Below are 20225 nucleotides of genomic sequence, written 5' to 3' on the forward strand. Positions count from 1 at the left end.
GGTGCAGCCACCCAGCCAGCCTCTCTCTCCACCACCTGCCCTGCGCGGCCCTGCCAGTAACTCACGTATTTAGCCTGTAAATCAGGCAATATGCTAATACCGCTCGCTGATTGGCTGACAGTGTGCTAACTCTGTTCCCTGATTTGCTAGAATATCTTAACTTTGTTTCCTGCTTCGTTGGCACGCTCGCCATTGCCAGCGGGTCTCCGATTGGTTGGAGTTGGAGCCTATCACCTTTTATGATTGGTTGCATGCTACGTAATTTTGTTTTTTTGATTGGCCGGCGCATAGTTCATTCTGATCTTTGATTGGTTAGTATCCTACTCGCCCTATCTTTGAATTGGTTGTATTTTTCTTTCCGTTTTTATGATTGGCTGACATTTTATTTGAGGTCAGTTCCGGTCTCCCCTCGGGTCACAGATCACGTGACATGGGTTGCCTGGGTCACTAAGGGGAGCGGGACGGCTTCTCGCAGCCAATCACAGCTTGCCTTACTTCCCCGTTCAAAGTCGGCGGGCGCGATGGCCAATGCTGGTTAGGTCCTGCCCATGCGCCTAGTGAGCGACGGTCCTGCCAGCCAATGACGTGGGGCGAGGCCTGGCGGCGGAGGTGGCGGCTTCGGCGGGGCTGGTGAGGCAGTGATGGCGGACCGAGGAGGCGGTGGCGGTGCTGGGGCAGGTGGCGGCGAGGGAGACGCGGGGGCGGCGGCGGCGGAGCGGTACAATAATGAGATCAGGTAGCGCAGCCCGGCGCGGCTCCAGGGGCAGGGAAGAGCGGGGTTTCACAGGCCCCGCGCTGCGGCCTGGCCCTCGGGCCTCCCTCATCGACCCCTGCGGCCGCAGGCTCCTCCCCCAGGGCCTTGTGGTCCCGCGCAGCCACCCTTCACTCCCGGTTGTTTCGCAGCGTCTTCCGCTTCTCCCCCATGGCGCGCCGGGCAATCTCCCTGCGAGCCCTGGGTCCGGCAGCGCCTTCCCTCTCTGCCTCCCCCGGGCCCGCCATGCCTCCCCTCCCGCTCCTTCCGTGCTCCCCCCCCTCCGTGCTCCCCCCCTTTGGTTCTGCGCCCCGCGGACCCGGGCCCGGCGACTCGTTTGAGCCCCCTGCAGCATGCTGCCTGGGGAAGCGGGCGCTGCCTGTAGGCTAAGCACACCGCCGGCTCTGTGTCCCCTGGAGAGACGCACGGTGTCCAGAGCCTCAAGGGGCAAATGCAGCTGTGGCTTTCATGTTTGATTGTTCTCTGACTCGTGCTCTCCTTCCATGCATCCAGGGCAGATTGGCAGAGGCTCTTGAGGTTTTTCGCCTTCCTCTGCAGCGTGGGGCATCTGTCACTTGCTGGTGGATTCTCTGCAGCTTGAGGTCTTCAAACCACAATTTGAAGACTTCAATAACTCGGACATAGGTTAGGGGTTTGTTATAGAAGTGGATGGGTAGGGTTCTGTGGCCTGCTTTGTGCAGGAGGTCGGACTGGATGATCACATTGGTCCCTTCTGACCCTAAAGTCTATGAGTCTATGCATCCCGAACTGCAGAGTTGCCCCGGTGATAGTAACTGCATAAAAGCTATGAAGCTAGAACTAAAGCGTTCCATCCTTTGGGGTGAGAGTGGTGTCTGTGGGGCGGGGGGGTTCATAACATCCAACACGCTGGTGAAATAAAAGTAACGCTCTCTGATGCCCGGTGCAACAGACAGGAACTAATGCCCACCTGAGTGGTAAAATAGCTTTCCTGGTCTTACTTAATTGGAACATGAGAACCTGCCATACGTTCAGACCAAAGGTCCGTCTAGCCCAGTATCCAGTCTTTTGACAGTGGCCAATGCCAGGTGCTTCAGAGGGAATGAACAGAACAGGTAATCATCAAATGATCCATCCCCTGTTGCCCATTCCCAGCTTCTGGCAAACAGAGGCTAGGGAAATAGCATGGCTCCTGGGAGCACATAATCTGGTGTTTTGGCGATAGGTGTTCTAAAAACTATAGTTCTGCTTTAACAGTACAGTTCATGGTGTTGCTGATAAAGCCCTATGCTGTTTGGGACCTTGCTCTCTCACTGTCATTTGCCTTGTTTCTGTCTCATCACTGTTAAGATTAGCTGGGATGCTGTTATGTCAGTTCCTAGGATGATGTGTTCCAGGCCTGACAGAAGAGTCTTCTCAGTAAAGAGTGCCCCTATGTTTAGAATTTCCTCCCTTTGGTGCTCCATCACTGTTAGACGTTGGTGATCTTTGGGCCATCATTCAAAGCACATTAATTTTGTTTTGCTCTTGGGCATTTCAGGGTTGGTAGCAATGGTCAGTTATGTACCACATAGTGGGTGGCCCCTGTAATTTCCTTTTTTAAAACCTATGTAAAACAGCACCTGGTTTCTAAAACTGTAGGTGCTATATGAAACTTAAATCAGTAGACGTCTCTATAATCTGAGTGCTGAGTTGCATGTGTTTTGCCGTTCACCACCTTATAACCTTTGTTTTTTTCAATTTTGAGTCATCATGCCAACATTGGTATTGCACTGGCACTAAATGGTGGGCAAAATTGTTTTCCTGAGAGCATCAGAAGAGCATTTGTTGGTTGCAAAGGTGAACGTTTTTTTCTATATATACACTTATTAAGCTGCCTGTGTAGTGGGCTGGGTGGCACATTGGGTTTAGTATATTAGCCTTTCATCATTGCAGATTAGAGTTTAAATCCTCCATTAGGTCATAAGTGAAAAGGATGCAGATGGTCTCATCCAAGTCCCTGGTGGACACTCATTCACATTATGAAATAACTAAAAATCTTGGCACAATTGGCAGCCATTGCTTGAGAGGCCTAAGATGTGACTATAGATAGACACGGTGATTCAGGTCATGTTTGAAGTGCTTTGGCAGAGCTGTGTGAGGGAAGCTTGCACAGTGCCTGTCTGTACTAAGATGGTTCAATCTAAAGGTCACTCATTTTCATGAGTGAAAAAAATCACATTCAGACTTCTAATGAATTTAAATTGTGAGGGGAGGAAAACCTATTAAAGTACTTGTATTTTTAATTTTATCTATTGAAACTTGACAAAATTTGTCACGTCCTTCTGCTTTTACTAGTTTCACTTTTTGTAACACAAATTAATCTATCCTGCAGCTAATCAGCAAACACAAATAGTTTTTTTCTGGCTTTACACACAGAATGGCTCAGCAGCAAGCACTGAGATTTCGTGGCCCAGCGCCCCCACCAAACGCTGTCATGAGGGGTCCACCACCTCTCATGCGCCCACCTCCACCTTTCGGCATGATGAGAGGTCCACCTCCACCACCTCGTCCCCCCTTTGGACGTCCTCCATTTGATCCTAATATGCCTCCAATGCCACCTCCAGGAGGGATTCCTCCACCAATGGGGCCTCCACATCTACAGGTAAAGAGTGTATCGGTTTGCTTTTCTGTTTTTGATGTGGATGGATGTAGTCAGAAGTCAGCAGCATTCAGAAGTGATTACAGCAGGAAAAGAAAAAAGTAAATGCTAAAAAAGGATAAGATCAAAACCCAATTAGTTTTATCACACTGCATGTTGTTCAAAAATATCTATAACAGAAGAACCTTCACATGGTTCCTAAAGGCAAACATAATGGAATCATGTGCACAGTTAAGATGAGTTCAGTAACAAAAAACTCCAGTAGTGCAGAGGTAAAATTCTCTGGTAGTGCCTTGTGTCCTTCCAAATCATCAAGTTCAACTGCACTCTAACATTCGGAAACCAGGTAATGAAGGGTAGAGCTAACACACATTTAAACCTTAGAAAACCATGAAAGTTAAGGTACATGCCACACCTGCAGTATAACTGCTCCTTGGAGCTGGCCTTAGCCAGTTGAAATGGTTTAGTAAGGGTGGTGCTATAATAAGACATGAAGAATAAAAAGGAGACTGTCCCATTGTGGTGTGATCAACAGTTTTTAATTCCAACATTTATCTGCATGCGCTCAGGCTGCATTCCTTGAGTTAGATGTGGTTGTATTGAATGGTGGATTGATTAGTTGGAGCAGTTTGAAAGAGTTGTTACTGTAATATGAAAAGAGGTGCAAGGTGTGAGGTATCAAGCAAGCCTAATTTCAACATTGGTTCAGTAGAGGTGTGTCAGTGGTGGTGCACAGTGGTCTTGTCATATGGATTGTCACCAGTCTAGAGAGAGGATTGTAATATTTAGCAAATTTGGGTTGCTTGCTCTGCAGTGGGCTCAGTCTGTGTAGTTAGCTCCTGTTTGCTATGCCTGACTTAAACCAGAGTTTTGTCTTAGCAAAGAGGTGTACTTGTCCTATAGTGCTTGTAGGTGCAGTTCCCTGAGTGTTCTGCAGCATCTCCAAGGATAGAATGCTTATGTGTGTGTTATGGGTGTGTTGCGGTATTGCTCAGAGAGAATGGAATTAAGATTGTTCTGTGGTGATGGCATATACCTTAACTGTGTATTTCCTGGTGTTTAGGAGAGTGAGCCTGGCACCTTTTCCCACTGCTGGAAGTAGCATGGGGAAGGTGGGGAGTTCTGGATTCTCAGGCTGGTGGAGGAGTCATGGGAAGGAATTGTAGGTGTATTTGTAAGGGATGGAGGAGGATTGTGCACAGATGATGCCACTTTTTTTTCCCTCCAAGCCTGTCACTGGAGGGGAAGGTGCCCAGCTGCCCGCTCATTATGGTAATGTTCTGTTCATGCTTTTGAGCTGCCAGAGAGCAAAGGTTTCAGAGGATGATCCCTTATTTGTTGAGGAATTCTAGAAAAAAAACTTTTTTTGGACCTCCTTTTTTTTTTAATCAAAGCTTTAAGTTATCCAACTGGGTTTTCAAAAACATTGTGTTTGATCTCTTACACAAATAAGGGTCGGTATCTAGGGTGTTCTGGCCACTCAGTAACTGTGCCAGAGCACAACCCTGAGGGGCAGAGCCTTCTTCTCACTCCCTCCCAACCCCCCATGGCATTACTCTGATTTATACACACACATTCCATATTCCCTTGCTCTCCACCAAAAAAGTTCTAAGAATCAGAAGAAGTTATGATCAGTTCATGCTAGTGGAGCTGTGTATCAAGAACCCTTGACCAGATGACACGGGATATGCTTTCCTTTGATCGCATCAAGTTCCATTGTTCGAGAAAGAGTGAAGACCGAGTCATGATTACGTTACCCTAACCACTTACTGTCTTTCATCTTCACTCTCTTATTTTTAAGTACTTGCCATTATTTTTAAAGTAAAAGCACAGTTTACATGTAGATTTCATAGCATTTTTAAAATACCGCTTTTAAACCAGAAATTTGAACCTCGGGGTGGAATGTTCTAAAGAGCCCTGGAAAATGCAGGCAGAGAGCAAGGAACTTGCACAAAATGCAAATGCATTTCCTGAAAACTGTCTAGGGTAGGCCTTAAACTCTCAGGGCCTGGGTGCAGCTAAGGTCCAGTGGTGACAGCATGTCCTCTTGAGCTACCTGTTCACTCTCACAGCAGGCTTCCTGCAGACCTGTTTTTACAGAGTCCCATGTCTCGCAGCATATATATGTTTAAATGCATCCATGATGCTTGTGCCAAGCTAGAGTTACAAATATTGCCCTCAATAACTCTTTCAGTATTGCTTCCTTTAAGGGGCGGGGGGGAAAGAGACACATGCTAAGATAAATCCTGAGTGACTAAGATCAGTTTGAGATGGATCAGAGCCTTAGTTTGAGTCCAGGTTTGCACAAAAAAAGTGGTCAATCCAGATGATTTTGTAAAATGGTGTGTTTTAGGGGGTCTGTATTTTGGGGAGCCCCTGGCTCATATGACCCCAAATTTGAACTGCTTACACTATCTAACACAACAAATTTCAAAACAATCAGAATATACATATATTTGTTAGAATACTTAGAATAGTCAACCTTTAAACAGAAATGCTCAGTCTTACCAACAGGAGAGTTGTTGCTTTGCTATTAGGCTAAAACAGTGATACTCAGACTGAGGCTCGCAAGCCATGAGTGGCTCTTTAATGTATCTCCTGCAGCTCTTTGCAACACATGATATTAAAGCACTGTGATTCAATTAACAACCCATCAGGATGCTTTTATAATGTTAGCCAACTGTAATTGATAAAAATAATACCTGGTCAGTCATTTTTCTGTGAGATTAATATATAAACTAAATCAGGAGTTTTCAGACTTTTGTATTGGTGACCCCTTTCACACAGCAAGCCTCTGAGTGTGACCCCACCCCTTATGCATTAAAAACACTTTTTTATATGTGCAACACCATTATAAATGCTGGAGGCAAAGCAGGGTTTGGGGTGGAGGGTGACAGCTCACGACCCCTCTGTAATAACCTCGCGACCCCCCTGAGGGGTCCTGACCCCTTGTTTGAGACCCCCTGATCTAAATATTTCCTCTGCATTACTGTTTAAATATGAATGTATAGTAAATGAAGCAACGAATTCACACTACTGAGGCTCTTTTGGGTAATGGTGATCTCTAGTTTGGCTCCTGAACCACTGAGGTCTGAGTATCACTATGTTAAAAGTTCACGTACTGGGGGGGGGCATGCATGAACTAAGAATTTAGAATTATATTGAGGTGTATCAAATTAGTACTAAGCATTTTAAAATTAAGATTTTTTTTGCTACTTTTGGACATTTTAGTAATAACTACCTAAGTTGAACTGATCCTCTGCTGCATCATCTGTTAAGTGCTTTACAAAAAAAAATTACAGCTGATATCTCTACTCTGTTGAATTTGTGCACTTTCCCTTTAATGTCTTAATAGTAAAACATTAGCAGGTAGATAAATAAAAGGTATAATGGATTGTAATGAAATTGTCTGCTTCTGCAGACCAGCTCATACCCCACTTTGTATATCTCATTGTATAATTGTCTTGTGGCTTTACATTGAATTCAAATGATTTCTAGCTATTGATGCCTGGAAGACAGTTTTTCAGCACGTTCTCCCTCCTGTTTTCTTTCACTTGCATCTCCTGTAGGGATGTTTTATATTTCTCTCTTCAATGAGGGGGGAATCATTTATTCCACCCCATGCCTCTTCTCTTTATACAGCCACTTCTTTGCTGCTTTGCATTTAGTTTATACCTCAGGCTTGAAGTATTTGTTAGAGCTGTTCTCTGTGCTATGGTTTGACTTGTCATAAGGTGTGGCCCTAGTCTTGGTATTGCTTTTTGAGTCCATGGCTACCCTATGGGCACTACAGTGGCATAGCTGCGGTGCTGTAGCTCTGCCACTGTTAAACCTGTATTGCAGATGCAGACTGCAGCAGTGGAATGGGATTTTCTGTCACTGGAGGCATTCCACTTCCCTAAGCAATGGAGCTAGGTGGATGGAAGCATTCTTCCACAAGGTTGAGAATTTTTCATACCCCTGAATATGCTATGGGAATCTAAATTTTAAGTGTAGAACAGGCCAGAGATTGCAACTTTGTTTCGGTGGACTGTATTAGAATAGCACTGAACGCTATTGCTACTTGTTTTCTTGCTGAGGCTGTGCAGTCAAGTGATACAGAATATGAACACAAACTGTATATGGCAGTCCTGTGACATTGTTACTGTTATATGAATTTACGCAGAGGCCGCCGTTCATGCCTCCTCCCATGGGTAGCATGCCACCACCTCCTGGTATGATGTTTCCTCCAGGGATGCCACCTGTCACTGCCCCTGGAACTCCAACTATGCCACCTACTGAAGAGATATGGGTAGAAAACAAGACTCCAGATGGCAAGGTAAGACTGGAACCAAATACAGCAAGGAGCTGTCAGGAACAGTGAGTGAATGTTACCACACATGATCTTGTTTGCATTGGTGGTGGTGGTGGTGTGTTGATCTTGGCCATCGAGGCTGCAGATTGAGTCTTTGTTTTTGTCATGCTGAATAGATAGGCAAAACAGAGCAATTTCCTTTTATTAATACATATTCATATAGATATTAACTTCTGCCCTTCTTATTTAAGAAAGGGGGACTAGGCCATTCATTGTGAAAACATGCTATTGTTTGATAATGACTTTTCTACTCTATAGGTCTATTTCTATAATGCACGAACACGTGAGTCTGCATGGACCAAGCCAGATGGGGTAAAGGTTATTCAGCAATCAGAACTGACACCAATGCTTGCTGCCCAAGCGCAGGCACAGGCTCAAGCCCAAGCCCAAGCACAGGCACAGGCACAGGCACAAGCCCAAGCTCAGGCACAAGCCCAAGGTGCCTCCACACCAACAACCAGTAGTCCTGCATCCTCAGTGTCTCCATCAACATCAGCAAGTACTCAGTCCTCCATGACCTCTACTACAACCACAGCCACTTCAATTTCACAGACCATTTCCAGTGAGTTACTGTGGGTTTCTTAGGCTTTGTGAGAGTGGGAAACAAATGCTACCTTAGAGGAAATACTGAGTAAAGTCTTAATATGACATGTGGCCCCTCTTCTTTGCCAGGTATTTGTTATTCTGCTGCTGTTACCCATGTGTTCTCAAATAACTATTAAGTGTCTGTCTAGTTATCGATATACTTCCAGCAAAACTTGGAAATGCTTTATTAAGAAAAGGGCAGACATTATTTTGGAAGAAGGGGTTGTTCCACCAAGGTTTCCCATCTTACCTGTCTCCAGGATCCAACCTGCCCTTCTGGTTGAGGAGGTGGACATGTCAGTGCTGCCTCTGGAACAAGCAGAGTTGATTGTTGTAGAGCAGAACTTCTGCTTTTTCATTCTGCAGAGCATCCCAGTGCTTCACTTCCTTTGTTCACATGTACTGAGCCACTACAATGTTTCCAGCACACAACAGCCCAAGGGAATAAGGGACTGACCTTGTGGAATGTATATATTTAGAGTGTAGCCATAGCAGATAATCTTACAGTTGACTCTTCATCTTGAGTCATATGTCATTATTTCACTAGATCTGGAAAGCTGGAAAGTGACTACCTAGCCTGTTCTCTTGATATATTTAAGTGTAGTGTGTAGAGCATTATTTTATTGGATGTGTAGCCATTTGTAAAATATGTAACTTTGGACAGGAATCAGACAAATGTTTAGGTTCCATTCCATATCAGCTTTGAGATCCATAGTTTACTCGCTGTAGTTTTCTCTGCTTTTGAGGCATATGTTTATACTGAGGCCCCTTTTATGTAACATTAATAGAATAATGTAAAAGTTGACTTGACTCTTGTCTGCCAAAAATGTAATTTGCTGACACCAAGCACTAATGAATTTTGCCTTTGTTCTTAAGGAAGGTCTGTTAATGTTGATACTTGTGGCCAGGTGCTAATGCTTGTGTTTTAAAAGATCAGTTTTCTCAGCATTCAGAATCAGTCTGTAAAGTATTGGGGGTCAGAAGAGCTGGGTTCTAATTCTGACTGTGCCATTGATTTATTGTGTGACCTTGAGCAAATCATTTAATTGCTGCATGCCTCAGTTTCCCTCTCTTTAAAACAGGGATAACTCTCACTCTTTGAGAACTGCACATGAGTATTATTAAATATATACTAAACATGAAGTATCTTTATATTATTGAAAAAGTGAGTTAATCACTTTATTAAATACTGGAGAAAATAATTTCCTTGCAATCTGTTTTTATGACATAAATTTAATATCTAAACATAATCACTTAGTACAAGAAAAGTGATATTTCTCCATCATTGCACTGTATTGGCTTGTAAATTTATAACATTGCTTTCTAGGATAAAATAAATCAAAATGATGCCTAGTGTAAGTTTAATTCTTGAAACGCATTGGCTGCCACTTTTTCTCCTTTTACCCCACACATTCATATGCAACATTAACATCCTGTTGAAGGATAATTCGAATCATCCTGTGAGAAATGTTGAACTGAATGTTTAATATTCATTTACCCACTAGGAGGCACTGAAGGCTGCTAGAATTCTTCAAGCCCATGACTGAGAGCATTTTCCTAAACTTTTCCTTGATTATATAAATTTTATGCGAATATTTCTCCACATTTGAATCACAGCTGCATGGCCAAAATCTAAGAATATCACACTGTTGTCATGTACATGCACATGCAGAACTGCTGCCTTTATATTGTTTAAACAACAATATTCTTTGCGCATTAGTTCCTTCATTCAAGGTTTTGTACAACTTTCCCCTTCTAGTTGTCTCAATCTGAACAGAGGTTCAAATTTCACTTATCACCCAAACAGGTTATACTAGTTCTCTGGTAAACAAAGCAAAGAAACTTTTGCTACTGCCCTAGAGATTTGTTAGTTATATTATACAAACAAGGGGGCAAGGGAAATAAGAAATAGAAATTGACCTTTTTTTGGAATGATGTAATGTCACAGGGTGGAGGAAGGGATTTTTCTTTCCAGCGAGTATCCTTTCCTTATGTGTGCATCAGTAAGAGATGAAATACTAATATTTCCCTACACATACTATACAGTAAGTGCTCATGTATTTACAATTCACACGTATCATTTAAGAAAACTACAAGTTTTTTCTTCTCCTTTTCTTTTTTTTTTATCAGCACCGACAACACAAGACCAGACCACAAGTTCAGGTGTTTCAGTTGCTACATCTTCAGTTAGTGTTTCAACCTCCACTCCTTCTGCTACACCTGTGCAGACTGTACCCCAGCAAGTCCCGCAGACGTTGCCTCCTGCAGTACCTCATGCAGTACCTCAGCCAACAGCAACAATTCCTGCTTTTCCACCTGTAATGGTACCTCCATTTCGTGTTCCCCTTCCTGGCATGCCTATTCCACTTCCAGGTAAATTGGTAGACTGTAGTTGTCTTGTCAACTATGTGTCCATGTTGTCAGTTTGTTTGCACTCATGTGTCTACTGTGTATGGAATTGCCTAAATCCTCTCTGTGTTTAGAATGTTTTCTGAAATAATTCAGGTTTAGTGGACAGACTTTTTAAGTAATAGTCACTTGAAACTCTCTTTTTACATATTTAATGTTCTGATACAAATATTAGAAAGTAGTTATTTAAACATGTAAAATACTTGTTTTGGCTAATACAAATACATTAGAATTAGCATGCATGCACTGAAAATTGCATTTTATAAATGGATTTTTTTAAAGGGATCGTGCCTATACTCCAGTCCCATACAAAGTAATGAAGAGCTGGCTTAATTCTCTTAAGTGACCCTGAAACTGTTAATCAATTGTAAAAATAGTTTATTGCCAGGATGTTCTAGCACTACATTTTTTTTCATATGGCAGAATTCATGGTTGGTATGTAATCATTGTTGTCACTTCATTACTTGGATTTAGAGCTTCAGTCTTATGCCCAAACATGCATTAGGAAATGAAATAAAACTAGAGAGGAGACTAAAAGTGAATTACGTATTCTAGAGTCTCTCTGATATCCGGGGACCGTCACGGCTACAACTACACTGCATACATATTCAGGAGCAGAAAGTATTACAATTCAGCACTGATACCAAGTGTTCCCAAGCCTGATCACTTGCAGCCACCAGGCATAGTATCGGAAAATGAGCAAAAAGACTTGAGCATGTTGAAGCTTAGTCCACGTTCATAGATTCTAAGTGCAGAAGGGACCATTGTGATCTAGTGAGTCTGACTGCTCTATAACACATGCCATAGAACTTTCCCAAAGTAATTCCTAGAGTATATCTTCTAGAAAAACATCCAGTCGTGACTTCAAAATTGTCCATGATGGAGAATCCACAACCCTTGGCAAATTGTTGCAATGGTTAATTACTGTCCCGGTTAAAAATGTACACCTTATTTCTAGTCTGAATTTGTCTAGCTTCAACTTCCAGCCATTGGATTGTGTTACACTTATGTCTGCCAGATTGATGAGCCAATTATTAAATACTTGTTCCCTGTGTACATACTTATAGACTCTAATTAAGTCACTCCTTAATTTTCTCTTTCTTAAGCTTAAATAGATTGAGCTCCTTGAGTCTATCACTGCAGGGCATGTTTTCTGATCCTTTAATCATTCTCATAGCTCTTTTCTGAACCCTTTCCAATTTATCAACATTCTTGAATTATGAGCACTAGAACTGGATCCAGTATTCCAGCAACAGTCACTCAGTGTCAAATGAAGAGGTAAAATAACCTCTCTCCTCGTACTCAAGATTCCCCTGTTTATGCATCCCAGGATCACGTTAGCACTTTTGGCCACAGCATTACACTGAGAGCTAATGTTCAGCTGATTATCCACCGTAACTGACCAGTCTTTTTCAGAGTTGTGATTAGAAAAAATCAACTTTGTAGGAGTGATGCAACACCACAATTTTGTTTTAAAAAGGAAATTATAGGGAAGTCATCAGCTTAAACAAGACAAAATTATACCAGGTTGAGGACAGTACTCTGGTTGATACTGAATGTTAGGTAAGTAATTTAGAGGTCTGATTCTTTACTCTTGGGGGAATTCTGTGCCACTGCGCATGTGCAGAATTTGTATCTCTCTCTCCTCCCCCCCCCGATTTCTTTGCTTCCCTGCAGAAAACTGACATTCTGATGGGGAAGCAAAGGGAAGCCACAAGAGCATTCATGGGGCCCTCTCCAGCAGTATGTTTTGTGTGTCCAGGACAGCTGGCAGAGAGAGAAATCACTGTGAGACAGGGGACAGGACTGAGGAAGACTGGCTGGTGGCTCCTGCCCCGTGCCAGGGTCAGCTGTTTGTTTGACGGGATTTTCTCTTTCCCTGCACGGCATCTGGGGCCGGGTCAGACCCACAGCTAGATTTCTCCCCCAGTTGCAGGAAGCTTTGCACCCCCCCACCACACCCCCCTGGCTCCTTCACCCATCACTCCTCAGCTGCTGGGGAGGGATCTCTGTACAGGGGGCTGCTCTCCCATCCGCCCAACCCCCATTTATCCAGACCTCCTCATACCCAGACCCTCCTGCTCAACCTCACCCCCTGCAATCCAGACTCCCCTTGATGAAACCCATTCTCCTGTAGCCCCAACAAACCACCCGCACCTGGATCCCCGCCCCACTCCCCCAGCATCTGGACCCCACCTCAGACCCCTTCACCCCTGCTGAGCCCCAGTCACCTTCACCTGGACCCCCCTGCAGAGTCCCATTATTGTTACACCCAGAACCCCCCAACAAGTCTCTGTGCATCCAGATTCCCCCGCACTCAGATCCCCCACTGAGCCACCCACACCCAGATTGCCCCACACAGAACCCTCTCAACCCACACCTGTATCCCCCCACACTGATCACCTCCACACTTGGATCCTTCCTTGCTGAGCCTGCCTGCCCACACCTGGTGCACCTGGCATGGAGGGGCAGGGCCCTGAGGTGTTTCTGTAACAGGCCCGGTCCTTGCGCTCTGTCGGGGTTAGGTGCAGCCTCACCACTGAGTCTCTGTCCCGGGGGTAGCAGCTCAGTGATCTCCTGCCTTTGTGCAGCCCGTGGCCTGTGCTGCCCAATGCCAGGCTGGAGCCTCCACATTTATTTGATAGATAAAATGCAAAGAATTTTTATTTTTTTTGGCACAGAATTTTTTTGTTGGTGCAGAATGCCCTCAGGAGTAGATTCTTACATATTTTGGGAAATTAAGGGAAAAGAATAACCAATTATTAAGTTTGAAAATGTGCAGCTTAAATCAGGATGAAGAAAGTTTGACTACTCTTAACTTCAGTTCCTGCCTCCACCAGCAAATGATCAGTGTAAGATGAAGAATCCAGTATTCTTCATGTAAAATGCATATTCAGCTATTCTTAAGTGTAAACTGGCAGGCAAAATTTTAATGATCAATGCAATAAGGAAACAAATTCAATATCCAAGAAACTGCCCATGAACAATGGACACCTGTATATTTTGTAAGTTTCCAGTGCAGAAACTCCCACACTGAACACTACACTGGAAAAGAAGAGAGAATTGTGGAAAACAAACAAAAAACCATGGTTATCTGATGGAACGTTTTCCTCAAATTCTCTAAGAACATGAGTATAGTTTCTGAAGTTCTGGAAGACTTATACTTGACCCATTTTCCCTGGGAAATAACACATTGGATTGAACTGAGAGGACTCTGTGCCATTTTGAATATGTTTTCTTTGATTGTTCTACATACATAATCTCTTTGATTACGGACCAAAACTATGTTTTGTTTTGTTTTTTAATTCAGCTAAATTTGGTTTGACTTGGTTGTACTTTTTTGGTGATGTTTCTAGAAAGCCTTGGAATATTCCCACCATAACTATAAAATGCCTGAAGAGATGAGTTTTTAAGAAACAAGCTAAAATGATCCAGTTAAAATATTAGCAGAATTTGAAAGACATATTGAGCATAAGTGTGTAGCTCTTTTGTGTTAGGCAGTGATGAGCATGAAACCATCCAGAGAGATTACTTCATATTAAAGAGCTGGGCAGTGCAATTGACACGTGATCTTGACATTTAAAGTTCTGCAGCATATTGTGGCATGACTAAATTAACTCTTCCATTGTGTTAATATTTTACAATATTAAATTTTAAAGTCGGTCTGCTTACTCTTAATTCATATATGAAAAGCTATCTATACATTTAAAAATGTGAAATTTGTCAGAGGAAACAGCTTTTTTGTTTTTTGTTTTCTGTAGTTGCTAAGAAGTCTGTCTGCACTGCAGTAGAACCAATTTCAGTGATCGGACAGATGACATTATTTATCCTGATTTAGTTTTAGAACATACTGTAACTTCTTTAACAAAACAAATTTTTACATTCATTCAAAGGCTGTATCATAAATACCCCCAACAAAACTAGACAAACACTTCATTCAGTACCGTTTGATTCAATGCTTCGGTATCCTGATCCATCCATACTACATAGAGCTATTAGAAATTTTAATAAAAGAACTCAAAACTAAAGAGCACTGAGATTTGGTCTTTCCTAAAAGATTTTTTTTTAAATAAATTGGCAGTATATTTAGTGTATTTTCTATATTAGATTTTTGATAAAGAAAATTAAAATTTATTTTGGTTATAAATACAAGGGTTTAATTTCATTTTGTGTTGTGGGAATTCCCACCTCTTTCATATGGTGGGAATGAAGCATTTTAGGTCTGGGTGTATATGTCTGAATTTTTCAGTTAACAGTCTGAAAGTACTGGATTGATACTCAGAAATATTTTACAGTCATGACCCCTTCCCCCTAAAATGGACTGTCTTCTGGAATCCCTTTTTTCCTCCCTTTTTATTCTCACATCTTTCCTAGTGATTTTTCATCTCACTGAAGGGGATTAGATGTCACAGTTTCCATACCTTTCAGTATCATTTCTTCAGTGAGCTAGAAAGCAGTCCATGGTGCTACCTCTCCTAAAGGCTAAGTGTGCTGCCTTCAAAGCATTCCTAACCCATGCTGCTCCACAGACTGACAGAGCTAATACTTCCTACCACTGACCCACTTTATGTATATTTCTTCACCCCTTCACAGCCTTTTCTTTTTGCCTCTTCTTTTTCAGCTTCAATGCCTTTCCCTAATGACCATCACCTCCTCTTTCCTTTCTGGTTGAAATTGTGCTTTCGCTGCTGCCACTGCCACCATCACTCTCACCCTTGTCTTAATTGATTAAAATTGTACCTCCACTGTTGCTCGCGCCTTCTTTCCAGCTGGGGTAGGAGCAGAATGAAACTGACAGGGACTGCATGAGTTTCTGTAGCTGCTTCTATTGGCCTCTTCTGGGCAAACGCTATGAGCAAAACTACCCTCAACACATTGTCCCACAGAGAGGGGTGAGATTCTACCCCACACTGAATTTAAACCCTTGAATCCTCTCTCAAATGTTTTTATAAAGTCCTAATATATGTTACACTTTAAACTGCTAGTTCAATGTAAAACAGTAAATGTTGCTGTAACTTAGAACTAGTTTTATAGTTGATCTGGCACCACTTTTCATAATATATTGGAACAAAGAAGAATTTACATTTTCCTGCCTGGGATCTGTCTTTTCTATTGGAAAATGGCATTTTAAATTGTAGCAGGAAAATTCATATTATTCGGACTCCCAGTAATAGCCAACATACAATGGCAGCTTTCCAACATGCTTGCTTATCCATTTTACAGGTGTAGCAATGATGCAAATAGTCAGCTGCCCGTATGTAAAGACAGTCGCTACCACCAAGACGGGTAACTTTTAAAACCATCTTAGTTCATTTTGTCTGTAAGTTGGCATGGTAGTGAATGTTGTTGTTTATCTTTTATTTATTTATTTGCCTTCCCCAAGTGAGTGGATCTATATATTTTTATTTTCAAAAAAAGTCTAAATGAAAATATATTGGCCAGCAAATAACTTTCCTAATGAGTTGTTAGTGTTAGCCTATTTAGTACAAAAAAGCTACACAAACTCACATTATTTTAATCATTGATTTCTGCGATAAGTGTGAACCTCCTCACGCCCATACTACTTAGTTCTATTTTTTGTGTGTGGGATATTTGTGTGTTTTCTATTTCCATTTGTACAGTGACATGACTGCTTGCATGTTAGTATGTATGTAGTGTATGCGTGTCTTAGTATAAATCTTCATTTCAAGGTTGTACATTGTTTGAAAATAAGCCATTTTCAGGAACAAATGTGTTTTCATACAAAAACCAATTACTTGTTTCTTCAGTAATGTACTGTTTTGGTTTGGGTTTTTTTGTCTCAGGTTAAAAGACATTATAACTAGTACTTTATTATTAAACTGCTCTAAATAATGGCCACATTGTGTTGGTCCTATTTTCTTACTTGAAAGCAAATTTGCTTTCACTTTCCAAAAAACCTGGTTTACCAGGCAAATGGTATAGTAATATACTGTACTGGCTCTTCATCTCTGGGTACTTGCTTGCCATTTTGCCTTAGGACATGAGCAAAATGGATTTGGTAGTCTGTGTCAAGTACTCCACAGAACCATCACCGCATAGTTCAGTATTACTCTTTTAAAAGCATTAAGTCATCAGACTTCATCTTGAACTAAAGTAGCAGGGATTTTGCTCTTGAAACACTGAAATTGAATGCCTAAAATGCTAACAACTTTTGTACTATGCAGAATTGGCTATTACTCTTTAGATCAGTGCATTTTACATAATTGTCCTTTGCCCAGTTGAATATAGACATTTGTGATTTAGAAACATGGTAGTACAATTAGTAACATCAGCTTCCAATTTTTTGGGGAAAAAACTTATTTTGAAGCAGTTTACAGTAAACTATATGCTTAGTTGATTATCGTAAAACAGTATTTTGATGCTTTTTGTGTCAAAAAATGATACTTCATTGTCATTCACTCTTTTTTGTTTTTGTTTTTTACTGCTCCTTTATGTAGGTGTCTTGCCAGGAATGGCCCCTCCTATTGTACCTATGATCCATCCTCAGGTTGCTATTGCCGCTTCACCTGCTACTTTGGCTGGAGCAACAGCAGTCTCTGAATGGACAGAGTACAAAACAGCAGATGGGAAGACTTACTATTATAACAATAGGACTTTGGAATCTACATGGGAAAGACCCCAAGAACTAAAAGAGAAAGGTACAGCATTCGATTTTAGAGTCCAGCCACAACTAGGTATGATCACTTTTACGACTTAACATTATAAACATTGTTGGAAAATGTAAACGAGAATTACTTTAATCCTCTTCTCTCTTAATTAGGATTTCCAAAATGTGTTTCTAGTGCTAACTTTGAGTTGGGTATAGGTCTTAGAGTTAAAGCATATTTGTTTTCTGCTATCTTAATAGCTGTTCATTGCTGTCAAACCATGGAACACTTAGATAAACGATGCATTTATTTTCCAGTAGAAAGAAGTTATATTCTCATACTAGTATGCTTGAAAAGATCACTGTGAAAGGACAAAAAGTGGAAAGAATTTTTTAGTTTTTAAAATGTTTATATGTAATTTTACATCTTAGTGATAAACTCATTAAAGAATGGAAATCTGTGAAAGCACAAAGTTTAGAGTTTGGGATGGAGAGAAAGGGAGGGGATGAATAGGACAAAATTAAATTAGCAAAAAGAAAAGGTTATATTCCATAACCCCAAATTAATTTAACCCAAATTACATCCATGAGGAAGTCCTTTTCTCCCCCTAGCCCCCCCACCCGGTGATCCAAATATAATGCCAAAAAGAAGACTAGAGAGTGAAAATCTCCTCAAACGTTCTATTCTAGTATCTACAAAATTTTTGCTAGTCTTCACCGGTCTAGTCAGACACAAGTAGTTCTTCCTTTTCCATCTTGGTTGAATTTTTTTTATATATACATACACACACCTGCTTAAAATAACTCTCAACCATGCTAGTTAAGACTGCTGCCCATGACCTTGTTGACAGTTCAGTTTTCACTAACTCAGCTTACTTCTCTTGAATTGAGAGGTCCTTAAGACAGAGAACGTCTGAATTAGGTTCCCTGAATAAAGAAGCATTTTCTAGATCCTCATAATATATAAAAATGTATTTTAAAGGAAAGTAATAGGTATAGAACAATGCTCAGAAAGCTGTGTCTCTGCAGTTGCATTGAACAGTCTTTTTTAGGCAAGAGCTGTCCATTCCGGAAACTGGACTGCACCATTCACTTGAGTATTCCATCCAAACTTCATGTATAAGATGTTCTCTAGTGGTTCGGGAACTCATGCAGAATGCTTGGTGTCCAAATGTGTGTCTGCTTAAAATTGCTTTCTTGTATTTCAGCCTCTTCTGTAATGTTCTTTAAAGTTCCAAAGTGCATTTTAAAACTTTCATTCTCAATTTTTAATATCTCTTGAATCTTGATAAATGTGTAGTTTATTCTAGAGAAGTTCAACAAACTGCAGGTTTTTTTGGAGCAAAAGTAACTAGCTGATCCTAGTTTATTTTGTAGCTCTTAATGCATCCAAAGAAACTGCAGACTTGTCATCTCCCTTCCCAAACCCATGTACTCCCTAACCAAATTTTAATGTCATGGTAAGGAAGGAAATAGACAGCAGCTGATCTTGCAGGAGACTCCTTTCTGAGACCTATTGTCACCAGACATAGTATCAAAAACAAACTAATCCAGAAAGCAAAGGCATCCTAGCAGTATATAAACAAGCTGTTTGTTAAAAAGGCAACAGCCTTTAAGAAATAGCAAAGGAAGTCTATGCCAGGATGGTGTGCTGCTGATAGCAACCCTTCTGCATCATATAAGACCCACTAGAGCAGCCTGCAGTGCAAGTCACAGCATTCAAATAACTTCCTCTTCCCTCTCCCCAATATTTTTGATTGGATTTTAGGTGGAGAAATGTTGGGATTAGAGAAATAACTCTTTCTATCACACACAATATTCTTTTATTAAAATTTAGTGCAACTTCAAGCTTAATATTTGATGGTTAACGTCCCTAGCTATTCTTCCCAAATGACTTGTTTCTATTGATGTAACCTCCTTGTCTTATTTTTGACTTCTAATATTTCCTGCTGGCATTGGGGCTAAGTGTAAGAATAGACATGTAGGCTGCTAAAGGGCAGTTTTAATTACGATTGTGAAATCCTTGTGTGGAATCAGCTTTAAGAAATACGTGGAATCTAAGTTATAATTTATTCTGCTAAACAAGGAATGTGCATGAGCACTTCAGGAAACTGGACTGAATTTGGAGCTCTTGTCACAGGAGCACACCCTGAAAATCACATCTCTCTCTACTGTATTTACATGTAGCACTTAGAGTTGCTATAAAAGAAAAGTTGGGGGTGGGGCTGGGAATATTCTCTTACAGGTTTGTTTACTTTGTGTGTTTAGCATTACTTTGCATTTGGTCTGTTTCCCCTGTATTGTCTGTGAGGTTCTTGTTTGCTGAAAAGGCCAGAATTTAAAATAAATAAATAAATAAATTCAGGGCATACGCCTTAAAGAGTATTCTGTCAGAAACTTACATTTTTAGAAATGAGCCAGTTTCCAAAATTAAAGCTGACTGTGTCACTTGAATCCTGTTAGGACTGTTATATGGGTAGCAAGGTGTTAGTAAGAGGGATTCCATTTAAATTATTTTTTACAGTGAATGGCCAGGATGCCTGCTTTTTGGGTCAGATTCTCTTCCCCGTTCCAGTTCCTTCACAACATCTAAACAACAGAGAGCAACAAGAATTTGACTTCAGCTGCAAAGTTGATAATTCTCTTCTGCCTTCGGGGTAGAGGGCATGGGGGGATGAGGGGGAAGAGTAGAGTCCACTACAACAATTCATACACCTACTGCCTTAAGTTAGGAGGACTAACTTACAATGGGGCTGGGATACTGTGAGATTAGGAGCCCTTAACTGCCTCCCCTTTTCCCCATGTTGAGCAGATCCTGGCACAGGAGAGAATCTGACCCTTTGAGGATGGCACGTAATTCTCTGGGGAGAGAGAACAGTGCCAAATAAATAAAAGTACA

General features: G+C 41.4%; 1 protein-coding gene across 9 annotated transcripts in view; it reads left to right on the forward strand.

Moving 5' to 3' along the window:
• Nucleotides 1–620: 620 nt before the first annotated feature.
• Nucleotides 621–20225, forward strand: part of TCERG1 (transcription elongation regulator 1) — a 49636-nt gene continuing 30031 nt past the window's right edge. For 4 of the 9 annotated variants that reach the window (XM_030571569.1, XM_030571570.1, XM_030571576.1 and 1 more), the window contains exons 1-7: nucleotides 621–736; nucleotides 3149–3374; nucleotides 7537–7689; nucleotides 7984–8287; nucleotides 10441–10683; nucleotides 15943–16005; nucleotides 17178–17414. In XM_030571569.1, coding sequence (XP_030427429.1) covers nucleotides 642–736; nucleotides 3149–3374; nucleotides 7537–7689; nucleotides 7984–8287; nucleotides 10441–10683; nucleotides 15943–16005; nucleotides 17178–17414 — 1321 coding nt within the window. In that variant the 5' untranslated portion in view covers nucleotides 621–641. Of the gene's footprint in view, nucleotides 737–2477; nucleotides 2570–3148; nucleotides 3375–7536; nucleotides 7690–7983; nucleotides 8288–10440; nucleotides 10684–15942; nucleotides 16006–17177; nucleotides 17415–20225 lie in introns of those variants that run through there. The other 5 variants (XM_030571571.1, XM_030571574.1, XM_030571575.1 and 2 more) reach the window with 4 other exon arrangements.

The sequence above is a fragment of the Gopherus evgoodei genome, chromosome 8 (assembly GCF_007399415.2).
Source record: "Gopherus evgoodei ecotype Sinaloan lineage chromosome 8, rGopEvg1_v1.p, whole genome shotgun sequence".
NCBI lineage: Eukaryota > Metazoa > Chordata > Testudines > Testudinidae > Gopherus > Gopherus evgoodei.